This window comes from Hyperoodon ampullatus (assembly GCF_949752795.1).
Source record: "Hyperoodon ampullatus genome assembly, chromosome: X".
Classification (NCBI taxonomy): Eukaryota; Metazoa; Chordata; class Mammalia; order Artiodactyla; family Ziphiidae; genus Hyperoodon; species Hyperoodon ampullatus.
In genome coordinates this window covers 91,114,375-91,132,197 of record NC_136913.1, presented here as the reverse complement: position 1 = coordinate 91,132,197, position 17,823 = coordinate 91,114,375, and the positions used below count along the sequence as shown (strand labels likewise).

At 36.0% G+C, this 17,823-nt stretch overlaps 1 protein-coding gene across 3 annotated transcripts in view; it reads right to left on the bottom strand.

Moving 5' to 3' along the window:
• Positions 1-17,823, bottom strand: part of NRK (Nik related kinase) — a gene marked incomplete at both ends in the record, with an annotated part of 140,826 nt that overhangs the window by 55,855 nt on the left and 67,148 nt on the right. For all 3 annotated transcript variants that reach the window (XM_079727935.1, XM_079727936.1, XM_079727937.1), the window contains 5 exons: positions 3,152-3,206; positions 5,077-5,207; positions 7,850-7,940; positions 9,439-9,549; positions 12,630-12,755. In XM_079727935.1, the coding sequence (XP_079584061.1) occupies positions 3,152-3,206; positions 5,077-5,207; positions 7,850-7,940; positions 9,439-9,549; positions 12,630-12,755 (514 nt within the window). The remainder of the gene's footprint in view (positions 1-3,151; positions 3,207-5,076; positions 5,208-7,849; positions 7,941-9,438; positions 9,550-12,629; positions 12,756-17,823) is intronic.

Sequence of the window (17,823 nt, the reverse complement as noted above, 5' to 3'; positions counted from 1 at the left end):
CAGTGTCAAGAGTTAGGGCATAGGCTGGGTAAGTTTTCATTAAAGGAAAGGAGAAGTCCACAAAGGAATGAAGCATAGGGTGGGTACAAGAACTATGTCAAACAGCAATTGTGGAGGTTTCCTATATTGTCTAATTTTAGGAATTCCAGTTAATGTCCCTTTTACCCCATATATCCTAATGTTGCCTAAATTTTCATCATTAGAGGCTCATTCCTTTGAAGTAGTAAATCTACTTTAAAAATACATATCTTGATAGATTAGAAACATTAAACTGGGTGTAGTTTGAATTATTTTAAATAACGTGGTTTAACACCTACAATATGTTGAGATCCAAAGGAATCTTCTGAATACTGAAGAAATGGGTCTCCTGATGGGACAGGGGTAAAGACACTCAGGTAAAGATCGATCTGGGGTGTAAGGGAAGGACACTACAAGGAATAGAAGTAAGACTATAAACAAGCATGTCTGATAGTATTAAAAACAATCTCTACAACACCAAGGAGAATGCTAACATAGGGAAAGATACAGCTCTGATTAAGGTAAATTGGCTGGTGTAGATCCTTGACGAGGAAGGAGAGTTGGAGTAAACTGTCAATCCAGTCCTGCTTCTCCAGGCAATGATTCACTTTTCTATAAAAAACAAAGAAACTAAGAGCTACACATATTCAATATTAATTGACCTATGATATTCTGGTGTTTGAATAACTACTAGCAATGTTCTGGCCTTGGTTTAAAGGACTGCACATCAAGTTTGAATTTCTATCCAGAAGCCAAGGACTTAAAGTCCTGATGTGCAAGGGTCCTGATTCTCTCTCCTCCGAGAGTCCCTACAGCACCCTTTTAGTGAGAAGGTATTCTCTCTTTCTTTTTACTTCCCTGGGAGAGACTCACCAAAGGCAGAAAGGGATTTTGTTATTTGGACCTCAGAGGTAATTATCACATAACTGTCACTTTGGAAGGCCATCCTTTCTGAGATGATAAATATCACAACCTGGAGGATTTCTGTATTTAAATTGATGACAGCCATTCCCATCCAAAATTAATACTCCAGGCAATAAAGGAGACTGGTGAAAGACAAATGTTTTAGCAGTATGGCTATTTCAAGTTGTTCATGACTAAAGTTGCACCATTCCAATGACTACTTATCCAGGCATGCTGGTCCTATTTTCTACTGTGAGTTAAGAATCTCCTGGTCCTCATCTATCTTTTGTAAAATGTTGCCATTTGTGTATTCTGTGAAAAACTCCCTCTCTGTACTTCTGTGAGTTGCTCATTACCCCTATTTTCTCCAATGATTTAATATTTTAGAAAAAAAAAGTGAAACCAAAAAAGGTGAATCAAAAAGTACAAATCTGGGCCTCCCTGGTGGCACAGTGGTTGAGAGTCCGCCTGCCGATGCAGGGGATGCGGGTTCGTGCCCCGGTCTGGGAGGATCCCATGTGCTGCGGAGCGGCTGGGCCCGTGGGCCATGGCTGCTGAGCCTGCGCGTCCGGAGCCTGTGCTCCACAGCGGGAGAGGCCACAACAGTGAGAGGCCCGCGTACCACAAAAAAAAAAAAAAAAAAAAAAAAAAGTACAAATCTGCAAAATGTAGAAAGCTAGTCTTTTTGGAAAGACACTAGAAATAATATACTATGTGATGCAGTCCTTCATCCTAACCAAATACATGTATCAATATTCATGAATTACAGTATATGTATTTAAAGAGAGCAAGAGGGGAGGAGCTCAATATAATTTAAGCATGTTTCATAAAGAGAAATAATCATGAGATAATGAGGAATAATATGCACCTTCCCAGTCTCATCTCAATTATATATATGTGGAGTAAACAATTTTTCCATCATTTTAAAACTCACCCAATATAGGTACTTTGTAGTTTTTTGGGCACTAGCAGAGACGCAGCAGTGACCTGATCTCCACATCTGGCTCAGCTTTAATCCAAGCCGGTTCTATGATATGTGATATTCCAAGGACTCCAGGAATTCTTAACAATTATGTTACCACTATTTCTACTCCCATTAGCCTTGAAACACAGTGCTAAGATAGTAGATACTGTGCAGATGAAGCATGTAGGGACATGGGAACCTACAAGATCTGCTTGGAGAGGGAGAAGCAAAGCAAGTCCAACCCCTGCCCCCTGACACACACACTCCAGGCATTTCTCTCACTTCTCATCAATACTAGGAATGTATTTATTATTTATATGCTTAGATTTAGGCATTGAGGACAACAAATATGCTCTGCTTATGGGGTCATACATTAGATGGTTATTAATCATTTATACACAAGTTCACATTCTATTTTCACTTTCCTATCAGAAAACAGTGTCCTGAGAGAACAGAATGCTGACAGGTCTTTTAAATGATGGGAAGGAGGGGGAAACAAGAGGAGATGGAGCCTTCTGAACAATTAGGGGCAATGAAGTGGCTGATAGGAGCAAGGAAGGCACCAATGATGAGCTAGGCTGACTCCAAAGGAAAACAAAAAACTTACTGCTCAATGTTGTTGAGGATTGGCTCAATTAAAAGGAACTACTGGGGGATTTTCTCAACTGTCACAGTCTGAAGTAGTAGCAGTGTATAACTGTAAATGTTTGGGAACCTAAATATTCCACCAGTGAATATGTACTGAATGCCTTTATATTCTGTTTAGTCAGGACTATCAGGACCAAATGTTATTGAGGCTAAATTGAAACAACACTCAATCATCCTAAAATAAGATATCTTTTTTTTTTTTTTTGGGGGGGTATGCGGGCCTCTCACTGTTGTGGCCTCTCCCGTTGCGGAGCACAGGCCCCGGACGCGCAGGCTCAGCGGCCATGGCTCACGGGCCCAGCCGCTCCCCGGCATGTGGGATCTTGCCGGACCAGAGCATGAACCCGTGTCCCCTGCATCAGCAGGCGGACTCCCAACCACTGCGCCACCAGGGAAGCCCTAAAATAAGATATCTTAAGAGAGAAAAAATACAAACTCTTCTTATAGACATATCTGGCCATTCTGACTGCAGCGTTTGGTAATCAGGAAAAGGCCACCATTTATAGTTTGGCACATAGTGTGGCACCTTTGTGGCCAGTACAAGCTAGCTAGTACAAGTGGCAGATTTGTACAACATGTTTCCCTAACTTTGAACAAACAACAACTATTTTTACTCACGAGGAGCCCCTTCAGCCATTTCAATAGCAGTGATTCCCACAGACCACACATCACTCTGCAAAAGAAAAGATGACCAAAAAAATGTCACTTAAAAATGGGAAACTGATAGTATTTAGAATCTCAAAACAATCTTTGGCTGAGGGGAGATGTCAGTGCTACAACCATTTTATGGGTTTTCTATAATGGGGCTTCATTATAGACTGATGTTATAGGAAGATGTTATTTGACCCTGTGACCAGCCAGTACTGCACTACACAACCAGTTGACATGGGATGGGATTCAATGTAAGGAAAATTCATCTTGGATGTATTGCTATTGTTACGTTAACTGAAATAACAGAAGGAATTTGTTGTAAAGAAGTCCTATCACATACTACTAGCTGTAAAAAAGTCGGATCTTAGGTAAATGATTTAACTCTTTGTATCTCAATTTCACCCTATGTAGAGATGATAATGGTATACACATCATAGAACTAGTATAAGTATTAAATGAAATACTACATATAAGCACTTTCAGCAGTTCCTTGAATATAGTATATTGAAGATAGAATTATTATAATTCTAGGAAATTATATTCTAGGAGGCTCTAGGAAATGACCCTCACTAGTATTAACTGTACTTTGTTTTTTAGAATGTGGGAAGGGCACAGGGCTAGAGGTGCACTGTTTGGCTTAATGACTCCCAAGCAAGTTAACTGAATTGTTAAAACACCTGTTTATAGATGTCTTAGCTTCAAAGGGTTGTTGTGATGGTTTAAGTTTTCTTTAAGTTACATGGGACTAAAAATTAAAAACATATAATTAAAATGGGTGAAAGTCCTTGGAAGACTGCCAAAAATTGTACAGCTATAAAACATTATTTTTTACAGCAAGCCACTTAAAAAACATTACACTTCCATTGTCTCCATAGCTCCTAATAGTACTGGGCTATAATAAGCTCTCAGCAGGTCTGCTTGCAGATCAAGCAGGGGGCATTTGAGGGAAAGGGAAAAGAGATGAAACTTGAATTAATCAACTTCAAGTATCGAGTCCTAGGTTCCACACAACGAAACCACAATGAATTGTTTGGATGACTTATGATGTGGAGAGTGAGTGTGGTTTTTCCAGTCTATAGCAAATGGAGAGTTTTCTTTCCACATCAGCTTTTTGAAATGTGTACATAGATGTATATTGTCCAAATTGCAGCTTCAGTGGAAATTTTAATAAATAGCATGAATTGTTACTTAATTTGTCTATTCCACTGATTTTCTGTGGTTTGGAGGTGAACCATGCCAAGGATTTTCTCCATTACTCTGAGTAATCAAATTATTATTTTTTTCTCTCTGGAGCTAAGTTACTGTGGGGATTAATAATTGGCTTTACATTTATTTCATTTTTAAGTTTACAAAGCACTCTGTCCCTGGAAGTTAAATTTCCATATAAAGCCACATAATATAATATTTTTACCAAGAAGTTGCAAGCAATATGAACTAGACATTCTTCCTCAAATATGGATAACTCCCAATGGTCTACTTTGTCTACATTCTTAGAAAACATTATTTTTATGCACATCATTAAACCACATATAGGAATAGTGGCTAGCATTTCTTATTAGAGTCTATGTGAAAGAAGGAGCTGCCTGCTTTTTACAGGGAAATCAGCTTGATGCTTTGTGATGACCTGGGGGGGGATAGGGAGGGTGGGAGGGAGGCTTAAGAAGGAGGGGATATGGGGATATATGTATACATATAGCTGATTCACTCTGTTGTACAGCAGAAACTAACCATTGTAAGCAATTATACTCTAATAAAGATATAAAAAAGAATACATTAAAAGAATCATAAAAAAGGAGCTGCCTGCTTTTTATTCTTTTATTTCATAATTTAAAATAAAAAGTCAAAAGTCCTTTCCAAAATTTGATTCCTACTATCTGAACCCTTACACTTACTCTGTAATCATAGGAGCGTCTGGGGTCCTCATCACAGTCAATCACCTCAGGTGCCATCCAGTATGGTGTCCCAATGAAGCTATTTCTCCTCCCATTAGTTCTGCTCACCTGGGCACTCACTCCAAAATCCACTGCAAAATTCATTTGTCAAAATAATTAATCAGTAACAAAAAGGTCAATAAATTATTGCTTTAACTTGGAAAGCCAATACAAAAGCCACAATGGATAACAGATTTTCATTCCAGCCCAGCAAACTTTACCATGAAGTCTACTCCAGGAACACTGGGAAATAGGCTTTTGCTGGTATTTATGTTGGAAAGAGAATCAGCAGTGCTATTATAAATCTACAGTAGGTTTGGCTGAATGTTTACCATGAATATTAAAAATAAAGTTCCATCAGTACACCCTGAACCTCTGAAGTGATAACATATGTAGTGTTTGGACCTGCCACCAAGCTGGAGGAAGACCAGCACTATAAGTAACATCTAAGAAATCTAAAACTTATTAATACTTTATTAGGAAGTCTCATTTATGATATTAGAAAGCCCTATCACACTGATAAAGAAAAAGGAATTTATGCTAAAATTTAGTTTAAGTTCTTCTACAGATCTTCTGAATCAGATGCAAATATTTACTGCAGTATCCATATCTTAGCTTAGACTATAAAAGGTCAGTCTTCTATTCATCTGTGGGATATATTATATGAAAATATTTAGTATGGTATCCTCAGAAACAGACAGAAAAAAGGCTAAAGTAGACTGGGGTTATTTAGTCCAGAAAAATAAGACAGGGATGAAAAATGAAGTAGATTTTCTAATTTAGAATGGTTTCCAGGAATCTAGAGGATGGCTAACAACCTTGACTGAAAAGTAGTTTAAAGAACTTAGGAAAGGAAAAGAAAATTTTAAAACTTAAGAGTTTAAGGCAGTGTTAAAGGCAAGACTAAGAAGAGTGATAACAACAAAATGTCCATAATATATGAAAATCATCATTGGGTGTTGCACAATCTCATTAGCTAGATATTTTTTTGAGAATAGGTTACATCAGAGCTCAGCATTCTCACTATCCCTGAGGGCCAATGTTAAGGGCCAAGAAATACCTATGAAGGCCATAAACTGATATATGACATTCAGAGAAGAAAATGAAAGGAGAAAAGACTGGAAGAAACAGTGATGAATGGAAGAAAAGGGAAAAAAGAAAAGCTGAAGTTAAAAGTAGAGATGAGACCCCAGCAGTGGCATCATTCACCTTTCCTTTAAAGACCTAGGTACCAGAATATGAGGATTATTGATCAATTGCAATTGCAACAGAATCACTGTCCAGTCTCTTTCCTTTCTGTTACTCCCTTTGGCTGTCATTGAGTTTGGTTTCTGTAACTTTCTCCTTATAATATGTTGTTTAAAAATATGCTGGGATCTAAGAAATCTAAAACCAAATGTATAAGGATTATATATATAATAAGCCTGATTAAATTTTAATCTAGTGCTAAAAGGTCTCTCCTACAGAGTCAAGTACATGATCTTTAGTACATGGACTTTGTGACAGGTTTTTCAGTGGCTTTTCACGTATTTACAATTTCTCTTCTGTGTTGCAAATGGTAGGGCTGGCCAGCAACTTGACCCAGATATATGGTAGTGCTGCCACATGTGAACAGAGTGTAGCTGTGTGACATACTATCTACCCTGCACACTTGAATGTGAGATCCAAATGACTCTCATGAATTTTAACACAGTGTCTTAAAATTCTGTTTCTAGCTTTGTAGCTTGTAGACACAAAAGACACAGTACATTTTCTTGAAATTACTTTTCACTTATTTCAAGAACAATTATTGCCTCATGCTCCATCCAGAAATATTTAGTGAAAAGCATTCTCAGTGAATGAACAAACTCTCTACTTTGGTTATATTTATTTAGCAGAAAAATGGGAATGATCTTAAGGTCATGCTAGAGACATGGTAGGCAAAACTTGATATAATTAAAAAGTAATGCAGGATTTGATACCAGTGATTTTATGTTCTATTGTATATATCAATGAGGTCATCTGCCATTACATAGTACTGACATTATTCATATGGTATTATTTTAAAGCAAATCCACAATATTTATTTTAAACATTAAAAGGTGCAATATATTGTCCCCTGTGTGCCTGTGAGACATTATGTGTAGTTTTTCAAATAAATTATGCCATTCTGAACCCTGGAATAGAAAGCCAGGAACTTTTTGGTATTTTGATTTCTAATTCTCAATTTGATTTGGATATTACTGGAGCATTATTTCTAACTGATATCAGTTCTTTAAATATTTGAGGGGAAATTCCAATGAAGCAATTTGTGCTTAAGTCATTTAAAAGTTCTTTGATTTTTTTTGGAAAATATGGCTCTGTGATGTGGAAGAATTGTCTTTTTGTTTAATCCTTGTCCATGGTGCAGAAACTTGCACATGGTAAATACTCAATTCAATTGTTAAAATAAATGTAATAGCTGAATCTATTAGAGGGTTAAGCAATGATCAAAATGTAAAACTCCCATTATACTTGAAAAGTTGTTTTTATCTACATGATTTCAGAGAAGCAGTTAAGTGCATCTTTCTCTTGTCCCAACCTCCCTTCCCAAACAAATTTTCAAATTTTGACTTGTTTTGCAGGCAGGGAAGACACGGCCTAAATAAGTAGAGGGGATTGTTAGTGACATGATAGAAAACACAGTAATCTTAAAGGATTTTTCTCTATTAAGATATTTTGGGCCTCACTTAAAGTATTACAAGAATAAACTTACCTAGTTTTACTTCAGCATTATGAGTCAGTAGCACATTCTGACCTTTGATGTCCCGGTGAATTACACGGTGTGCATGAAGATGAGCTAAGCCCTGCATATATATACATATATATATATATATATACACATTTATATTAAAAAGCAACATCAGTATATATTTTTCTCTTTTTCTGGTACTCTTCTTAGTATTTTTGGAAAAACTTTTGGTAAGAAAAATGGCCCAGATTTGCATTTTTCAGACAAAATTCTTTCTTTAGGCTGGAATTACTACAACCAGTTCCCAGAAATGCTACTTTTGGCTATAAGGAAAGGAAAATAAATCAGGACACCCATGAAAGAAAAAAAACACCCAAAATTAATGTTTGTATACATTGGGCCATTTACCGTCCTTTCTAGCCTCCATTTTTCCAACGAACCATATGAGTAAAGACCTGGATATCTTAAATATCATAGCTCGCATTGTTTTACTCTATTCCTCATCCAACCATTTGTTTAGTCCAAAATATTTTCTAGTCAACCTTGTAGGCTGAGAATTTGGGGGAATATGGAAATTCATTTTAAAGCATTTGCCATTTGTATTGGCTTACCATGCTGTCTCCAGACAATTCACCACTAAAACTAACCCGTGACCTGGCTAACCCATGCCCTGGCTTCAGTGAGATTCCTCTAGATACGAACTGGGGATTAATAACAGAATTAACAGTAAAAACAGCGAATATTTATTGGGTCCTTATTCTTGGCCAAGCACTTTGCTAAGTGCTTTACATGGAGTAAATTACTAAGTCCTTATAGCAACCCTTTAAGGAAGGTGCTAATACCACCCCAAATTACAGATGAGGAAAATGAGATTTGGATAGATTAAGTAATTGGCTCAAGGACACACAACTAATACATGATGAACCAGAATATAAACTCAGTCCAGAGTTTGCACTCTTAATATTTACACTATTACCACAAGTGAATCCAATTAAGATGACAGGAAGGACATTCTAATCTTTTATCAGTGGTTCTGTTCAGTTCTGTTAATATCCTTCTTGGGTGACCCTAAGCACTTAAGACACAAAGAAAAATTTGAATTTGGTAGATCAAGAAGATTGGCACTTTCATCCAATTTGGTGTTCAAAATAAGGAACGTTTTAAAAGTAAGCCATTATTCAGAGAGAATATCTGTCTGCAAAACAGTTTGTAGATGGTTTGGAGCCATTGAGTAAAACACTGACTTCTCAACTTATCTTAATCTCTAATGACAGTGCTATGCTTTTTTAAAAAAGGAACTCTGAAAATCATAACAACATAATAAATACTCCAAGTTGTCATATCCCTGATCCACTGAACACTACAGTCTGACTTTGACAGAGCCATTAAAGGCCATGATTTGGAAGGACCTGGTTAGCCATCAGCTGGTGTACCTTAAAGTTTAAGGACATCATCTGAAAATCTGCTTTCTCTAAAGCCTTTTTCAGTATCCTGACCCAGAAGTTATGTTTAGAATTCTCAAATCATCCTATATGAGCAGGTATAAGGTACATTGTATATATTACCACCAGTTTTTTTCAAGACCAGGGGAAAATGACTATATGAATGCTCACCTGGAGGATTTCTCGGCAGATATAAGCAATCCAATCTTCTTTCAAACTCTGATTTCTGGTCATTCTCACTACATCAGTGACTGAGCCTGCTGCACATAACTCCATCACCATCTGCGGGGAAGCCAGCAAAGCATCAAGGTTTAGAAAGTAATTCTCTGAAAATATCTGGAGAGTTTTAGTTCATATGGCTTGTATTTATATGCAATGTTTAGACACTAAGACACTGCAAAGACTGGCTCAGTTGCCTGGTAGAATGAAAAAGAACTAGGAAAAAATCCAAAGATCTGTGGAGGGAGAGAAGGCAGGTACCACACCAGGGATTTTTAACCAGGACCTGGGATTTGAGCTAAGCCTTGAAGGATAGGTAGTGTTTGTATATGCTGAGAAGGAAGAACGTTCAGTTTATTGAAAACCGAATGAGACTTGCCTTTAGAAAGAAGCTTGTACAGGGGCAAACGTGAGTGATGACTGGAGTAGAACAAAAAAAAAAAACAGTTGAGGGAATAGTTTGCAGGTGGAGAAGCAGGATGTGGAGGATCTCAGAACAATTTACACTTCAACATTAAGACTAGATTTGTTTTTTATTGTTGTTTTATTTTTATTTTCAAATTCTAGAATATTTTCCCCAAGAAATTGGCAAAATACAACTCCAAGGGGGAAACTGTCAGTTCCATTACTGTAGGGCATTTTTTTCCAAATAACTTTACTGCTAAGGAAAATCTATTTTAAGGTTAATACTTTGACAGTGTCTCATTCAGATTTTACTTTATTAATAAATGCAATTTTTCAGGAAATTTATTTTTGCCAGTAATGAATCAGGTGTCCAACTAGTAAATTTGCTTCCCTATGTTAGCTAATTAGAGGACTGACCAATGTGAAGGAGAATGTAACTATTATAATTAACTTCACAAACTTTAAGCACAGGTTTATGCATTAGTGCCCATGTCAATACTACCTTGCCAGTAGAACAAGACATGCCTTTTTAAAAAAAAAGTGTAGGTAAGTTAATTATTGCCATAGATGAAGGGAAGCAAAAGGATAAACCCCAAATCATGAATATTTAAAAAGTCTATCTTATTTCCTTTTGGAATACTAAGATTTTCTTTTCAGAAAATTACTCCCTTATTTTACATTTGTTCACAACTGATATATAATGTGTCTTTTACCTGAGTACACTCTCCCAAAAAAGAAGAAAAGAAAAACAGCCTAACAAAACCAATAATACAGATAAACCCAGAAGGTTAATTTTCATGTCAACTATATCAAACAGGCACAGCATATACACTGTAGTAATGGAAGAAAAGGGGCTCATTTTGAATCACGACAAACATGAATTAAAGCCATTTACTAAGATGAACATTGGAAAATCTTGCTAGTATTACCAGAGTCAGAAGAGGTCTACTGTGAAAAGAATGCAAGGCATTCTCATTTTCCTGGCTTTGTAAGCACAGTGCCTGGCACATACATTTTATAAATGGTAATTACTTAGTCATTTACTTCCTATGTGTTCTGATTAACATGGGAAAGAAAGTGTGAATGGTCCCATGAAAATTCTTACCTCAACAAATAACTTTTGCTTGCAGTGCCTATTCATCCTTCAGATCTCAGTGCAAGAAAAAGTTTCTCAAGGAAGAGTTTCCCATTCCCTAACTTAGATTCCTTTGTTATTTGCCCACACAGAAGCATGTTATTTCCCTTCTGACAAATTATACATTTATTTGTGTGATTATTTGATTGATATTTGTCTTTGCAAATAAACTTTAAGTTCCAGTGGGCCAGGGTCATGTCAATTCAGCTTATCATGGTATTCCCAGCATCTAGCAAAGCCTGGCAAGTAAATGGGTTTCGAATGAATAGATGTTGAATGACTAAACAAATTGAGCACTAAGAAACATATCTAATAAGTAGACCACCATACTGTCAGGAGGAAAAAAACTTGTAAGTAAAAATATATTAAAAGACAAATGTTGTATGCCCCCGCAAAAGAAAAAGAAAAACAGTAGCCGCGAAAAATGTGCAGTGATATTTAATAAAATCTGAACTGGAATTGTCAGAGAATAGAGGATTTAGTTAAGTGGACATTTGGGAGAAAATAGGGTTAAATCGAAGATCTCTAAATTTGAGGGTTCTCGAAGTGTGGTACCCAGACGAATAGCATCAACATCACCTGTAAACTTGTTAAAAAGTCCAAATTTGTGGACCCACACCCCAGACCAATTGAATCAGTAACTCTGTGGGTGGGGCCCAGCAATGTGTGTTTTATCAGGATCCCCATGAAATTCTGATGCAGGCTAAAGTTTGAGAACCACTGTTTCAATTCAATCCCTTGTTGAAAACCTTTCTATGTCCACTATCCTGCTTCCTAAAGTTCACACATAAAATGTAACACAATCTTTCTTTGACTCTTGAAGATCCTGAAAAGTCTCAGTCATTATTTTTTTAAAAAATGCTACTCTTGACTTGGACTAGAAATTGAAATGTAAGCAAGTGTACACCGACCCCAGATTATGTTCTAAATATTCCTTTTTAAATAAAGATATCCTTGATCAAAGTTCATTTTCTTGTGATTTGATTACATCTCCTATAGGGGGAGGCAGCAACAATTCTGGTAACTGTAGCATGGGTCTCACTTAGCCTCTAAAATTTATATCTTCATTGATTGTAATTCATGATACTATAGGCATGAAGCCTAAGAAAATGATGTCAACTAACCATTTAGAAAACAGTTTCTAGGAATTATGTTTAAACATAAGTGCATATACTTAGCAAACACTTAAATTGCATTCATATGCTCTTCCCAAATGTGAATTAGAATCAATATTTATCCAGTCATTATTCCCAAGTCCATCAGGTAGTCTCCTTAGCTATACCTTTAATTTACAAGTAAATGTAGTAACTACATAAAGTTAAAAGCAACAAAACTCTATTTAAAAAATATGTTAGACATTTCCAGTGTTCGAGTCTTCTCCCATTCTACTCCTGAGCCCCTTGACAGGCACTTAATTTATTTTTCCATATTTTATCACTCCCATATCCAGGAATCAGAGCACATTTTTTCCATACTACTTTGATCAGTTGAATGCTTAAGTTTTCCTGTAGGTGCACAAAAATGACATCTCAGCTTATGAAAGTTTATGCCCTCAAGTGAGACTTAGTCTTATGCAATAAGATCAAGGTAACTGAATACACACCCAAAGTTGATGTCTCTGGCCAGGGGGACTCAGCTTGAAAAATGCACCATAGAAGGACACAATGTTCTTGTGGAAAGAGTACTTCTTCAAAAGGTTGAGTTCAGTCCTGAGATCTTCTTCTTCATCCTGTAGAATAAGAATAGAGAATAAAATTCCAAAGCTATGCCACTCAATGACTATGGGACCCTAAACTATAGTAGATCAAAGAAGGAGAATCCTATGGCAACCCATTATATCCCACAGCAATTTATAATAAGATCTCAACTAGAACTGTCAGAATGGAGATCTGGGGTTAACTGGGAATTTGGGAGAAAATAAAGGTTAATTAAATATCTTTTAATTCAATGGTTCTTAAAGTGTGATCCCTGGACCAGCAGCAATGGCCACTGTATAAAGTTTTCACTAACTGGAATCACCCAATTAAAGTGTAAAATTCAATGGTTTTTAGTATATTTACAAAATTATTCAACCATCACCACAATCAATTTTAGAACATTTTTATCACCCCAAGAGGAAACCCCATACCCTTTAGCTATCATCCCCAAATTCTGCCACACACATCCCAGCTTTAGGCAACCACAAATATATTTCTATCTCTGTAGATTTATCTATCCTTAACATCTTATATACATGAAAATCATACAGTATGTGAACTTTTGTGACTAGCTTTTTCCCCCAGGATTCATCCATTTGTAATACATATCAGTATTTCATTCCTTTTCATTTACCATTCATCAGCTGAAGGAGTTATTTCTACCCTTTGGCTCTTATGAATAATGCTGCTATGAGCATTCATATCAATTTTTTGTGTGGATATGTTTTCATTTCTCTTTGGTATATAACTAGGAGTAAAATTGTTAGGTCAAATGGTAATGCTATATTTAACATTTTGTTGAAATGCCAAACTTTTCCACAGTGGCTACACCATTTTACATTCCAAGATCAATGATGGTTCTCATTTCTCTATACCCTCACCAACACTTATTATTTTCTGTTTTATTATAACCATCATAGTGGGTGTAAAGTGGTATCTCACTGTGGTTTTGATTTGCAATTCCTTAAAGACTGATGGTGTTAAGGATCATTTTATGGGCAGAGGCATGTCTAATAGAATATCTTTGCCCCTATTTTTAAATTGGGTTAATAGTCATTTTATTATTGAACTGTAAGATTTATTTATATATTCTATATATAAGTACTTTATAGATTTGAAAATATTTTCTCCCATTCTGCAGGTGCTCGTTTTACTTTCTTGATAGTGTCTTCTGAGGAACAAAATTTTTAATTTTGATGAAGTCCAATTTATCAATTTCTTGTTTTGTTGATTGAACTTTTGGTGTCATATGTAAGGATCCATTGCCAAATCCAAGGTCATAAAGATGAACTCCAATTTTCCTTCAAAACATTTTATAGTTTTAGCTCTTACATTTAGGTTTATTATCCATTTTGAGTTAATTTTCATATAAAGTAGGGGACTAACTTCATTCTTTCACATGTGGATATCCAGTCGTCTCAGCATCATTTGTTGAAAAGACTAGTCTTTCCCTATGAATTGTCTTTTCACCCAAGTCAAAAATTAGTTGACCACAGATATATGGAAATAGTTCTATTTCACTGATCTATGTATCTATCCTTATGCTTGTACCACACTGCCTTGATTAATTTGTGATTGACTGAATTTTAAAGGTACTGGTTTAATTTGTCCTATCTTTTTAAATGCTTAAATTCATTATTTTCCTAATCACTACAGTGGTAAATATGTAAAAAATACTATCTATCTATCTATCTATCTATCTATCTATCTAGAGAGATAAGTGGTCTGAATTCCTACTAGCTATAAATTTCATTTAATTGTAAATAAAAAAAACTCTCCTACAGCATCTATAAAAGTTCAATTTATATAAAATTTTCAGGAATACTATTATTGTACAAAGTGAAATATATTTGTAGTATGTAAAAAAAAGAAGACTTTATTTTTTATTTTCATTTTTTTAACATCTTTATTGGAGTATAATTGCTTTACAGTGGTGTGTTAGTTTCTGCTTTATAACAAAGTGAATCAGTTATACATATACATATATCCCCATATCTCTTCCCTCTTGCATCTCCCTCCCTCCCACCCTCCCTATCGCACCCCTCTAGGTAGTCACAAAGCACCGAGCTGATCTCTTTGTGCTATGCGGCTGCTTCCCACAAGCTATCTATTTTATATTTGGCAGTGTATATATGTCCATGCCACTCTCTCAATTTATGCCAGCTTACCCTTCCCCCTCCCCGTATCTTCAAGTTCATTCTCTAGTAGGTCTGCGTCTTTTTTCCCGTCTTGCCCCTAAGTTCTTCATGACCATTTTTTTCTATTTCTTAGATTCTATATATATGTGTTAGCATACAGAATTTGCTTCTCGCTTTCTGATTTACTTCACTCTGTGTGACAGACTCTAGGTCCATCCACCTCACTACATATAACTCAAATTTGTTTCTTTTTAAGGCTGAATAATATTCCATTGTATATATGTGCCACATCTTCTTTATCCATTCATCTGTTGATGGACACTTAGGTTGCTTCCATGTCCTGGCTATTGTAAATAGAGCTGCAATGAACATTGTGGCCCATGACTGTTTTTGAATTGGTTTTCTCAGGGTATATGCCCAGTAGTGGGATGGCTGGGTCGTACGGTAGTTCTATTTTTAGTTTTTTAAGGAACCTCCATACTGTTCTCCATAGTGGCTGTATCAATTTACATTCCCACCAACAGTGCAAGAGGGATCCCACACCCTCTCCAGCATTTATTGTTTGTAGATTTTTTGATGATGGCCATTCTTACCGGTTTGAGGTGATACTTGACTGTAGTTTTGATTTGCATTTCTCTAATGATTAGTGATGTTGAGCATCCTTTCATGTGTTTGTTGGCAATCTGTATATCTTCTTTGGAGAAATATCTATTTAGGTCTTCTGCCCATTTTTGGATTGGGTTGTTTGTTTTTTCGATATTGAGCTGCATGAGCTGTTTATATATTTTGGAGATTAATCCTTTGTCCGTTGATTCATTTGCAAATATATTCTCCAATTCTGAGGGTTGTCTTTTCGTCTTCTTTATGGTATTCTTTGCTGTGCAAAAGCTTTTAAGTTTCATTACGTCCCATTTGTTTATTTTTGTTTTTATTTCCATTACTCTAGGAGGTGGGTCAAAAAGGATCTTGCTGTGATTTATGTCATAGAGTGTTCTGCTTATGTTTTCCTCTAGGAGTTTGAGAGTGTCTGGCCTTACATTTAGGTCTTTATTCAATTGTGAGTTTCTTTTCGTGCATAGTGTTAGGGAGTGTTCTAATTTCATTCTTTTACATGTAGCTGTCCAGTGTTCCCAGCACCACTTATTGAAGAGGCTGTTTTTTCTCCACTGTATATTCTTGCCTCCTTTATCAAAGATAGGGTGACCATATGTGCGTGGGTTTATCTCTGGGCTTTCTATCCTGTTCCATTGATCTATATTTCTGTTTTTGTGCCAGTACCATACTGTCTTGATTACTGTAGCTTTGTAGTATAGTCTAATGTCAGGGAGCCTGATTCCTCCAGCTCCGTTTTTCTCTCTCAAGATTGCTTTGGCTATTTGGGCTCTTCTTTGTTTCCATACAAATTGTGAAAATTTTTGTTCTAGTTCTGTGATAAATGCCATTGGTAGTTTGATAGGGATTGTACTGAATCTGTAGATTGCTTTGGGTAGTATAGTCATTTTCACAATATTGATTCTTCCAATCCAAGAACATGGCATATCACTCCATCTGTTTGTATTATCTTTAATTTCTTTCATCAGTGTCTTATTATTTTCTGCATACAGGTCTTTTGTCTCCTTAGGTAAGTTTATTCCTAGATATATTATTCTTTTTGTTGCAATGGTAAATGGGAGTGTTTTCTTAATTTCACTTTCAGATTTTTCATCATTAGTGTATAGGAATGCCAGAGATTTCTGTACATTACTTTTGTATCCTGCTAGCTTACCAAATTCATTGATTTGCTCTAGTAGTTTTCTGGTAGCATCTTTAGGATTCTCTATGTATAGTATCATGTCATCTGCAAAGAGTGACAGCTTTACTTCTTCTTCTCTGATTTGAATTCCTTTTATTTCTTTTTCTTCTCTGGTTGCTGTGGCTAAAACTTCCAAAACTATGTTGAATAATGGTGAGAGTGGGCAACCTTGTCTTGTTCCTGATCTTAGTGGAAATGTTTTCAGTTTTTCACCTTTGAGGACGATGTTGGCTGTGGCTTTGTCATATATGGCCTTTATTATGTTGAGGTAGGTTCCCTCGATGCCTACTTTCTGGAGAGTTTTTATCATAAGTGGGTGTTGAATTTGGTTGAAAGCTTTCTCTGCATCTATTGAGATGATCATATGGTTTTTCTCCTTCAATTTGTTAATATGGTGTATCACATTGATTGATTTGCGTATATTGAAGAATACTTGCATTCCTGGTATAAACCCCACTTGTTCATGGTGTATGATCCTTTTAATGTGCTGTTTGATTCTGTTTGCTAGTATTTTGTTGAGGATTTTTGCATCTGTGTTCAACGGAGATATTGGCCTGTCGTTTTCTTTCTTTGTGACATTTTTGTCTGGTTTTGGTATCAGACTGATATTGGCCTCATAGAATGAGTTTGGGAGTGTTCCTTCCTCTGCTATATTTTGGACGAGTTTGAGAAGGATAGGTGTTAGCCCTTCTCTAAACGTTTGATAGAATTCGTCTGTGAAGCCATCTGGTCCTGGGCTTTTGTCTGTTGGAAGATTTTTAATCACAGTCTCAATTTCAGTGCTTGTGATTGGTCTGTTCATATTTTCTATTTCTTTCTGGTTCAGCCTCAGAAGGTTGTCCTTTTCTAAGAATTTGTCCATTTCTTCCAGGTTGTCCATTTTATTGGCATAGAGTTGCTTGTAGTAATCTCTTGTGATACTTTGTATTTCTTCAGTGTCAGTTGTTACTTCTTTTTCATTTCTAATTCTGTTGATTTGAGTCTTCTCCCTGTTTTCCTTGATGAGTCTGGCAAAAGGTTTATCAATTTTGTTTATCTTCTCAAAGAACTGGCTTTTAGTTTTATTGATCTTTGCTATTGTTTCCTTCATTTCTTTTTCATTTATTTCTGATATGATCTTTATGATTTCTTTCCTTCTGCTAATTTTCGTATTTTTTTGTTCTTCTTTCT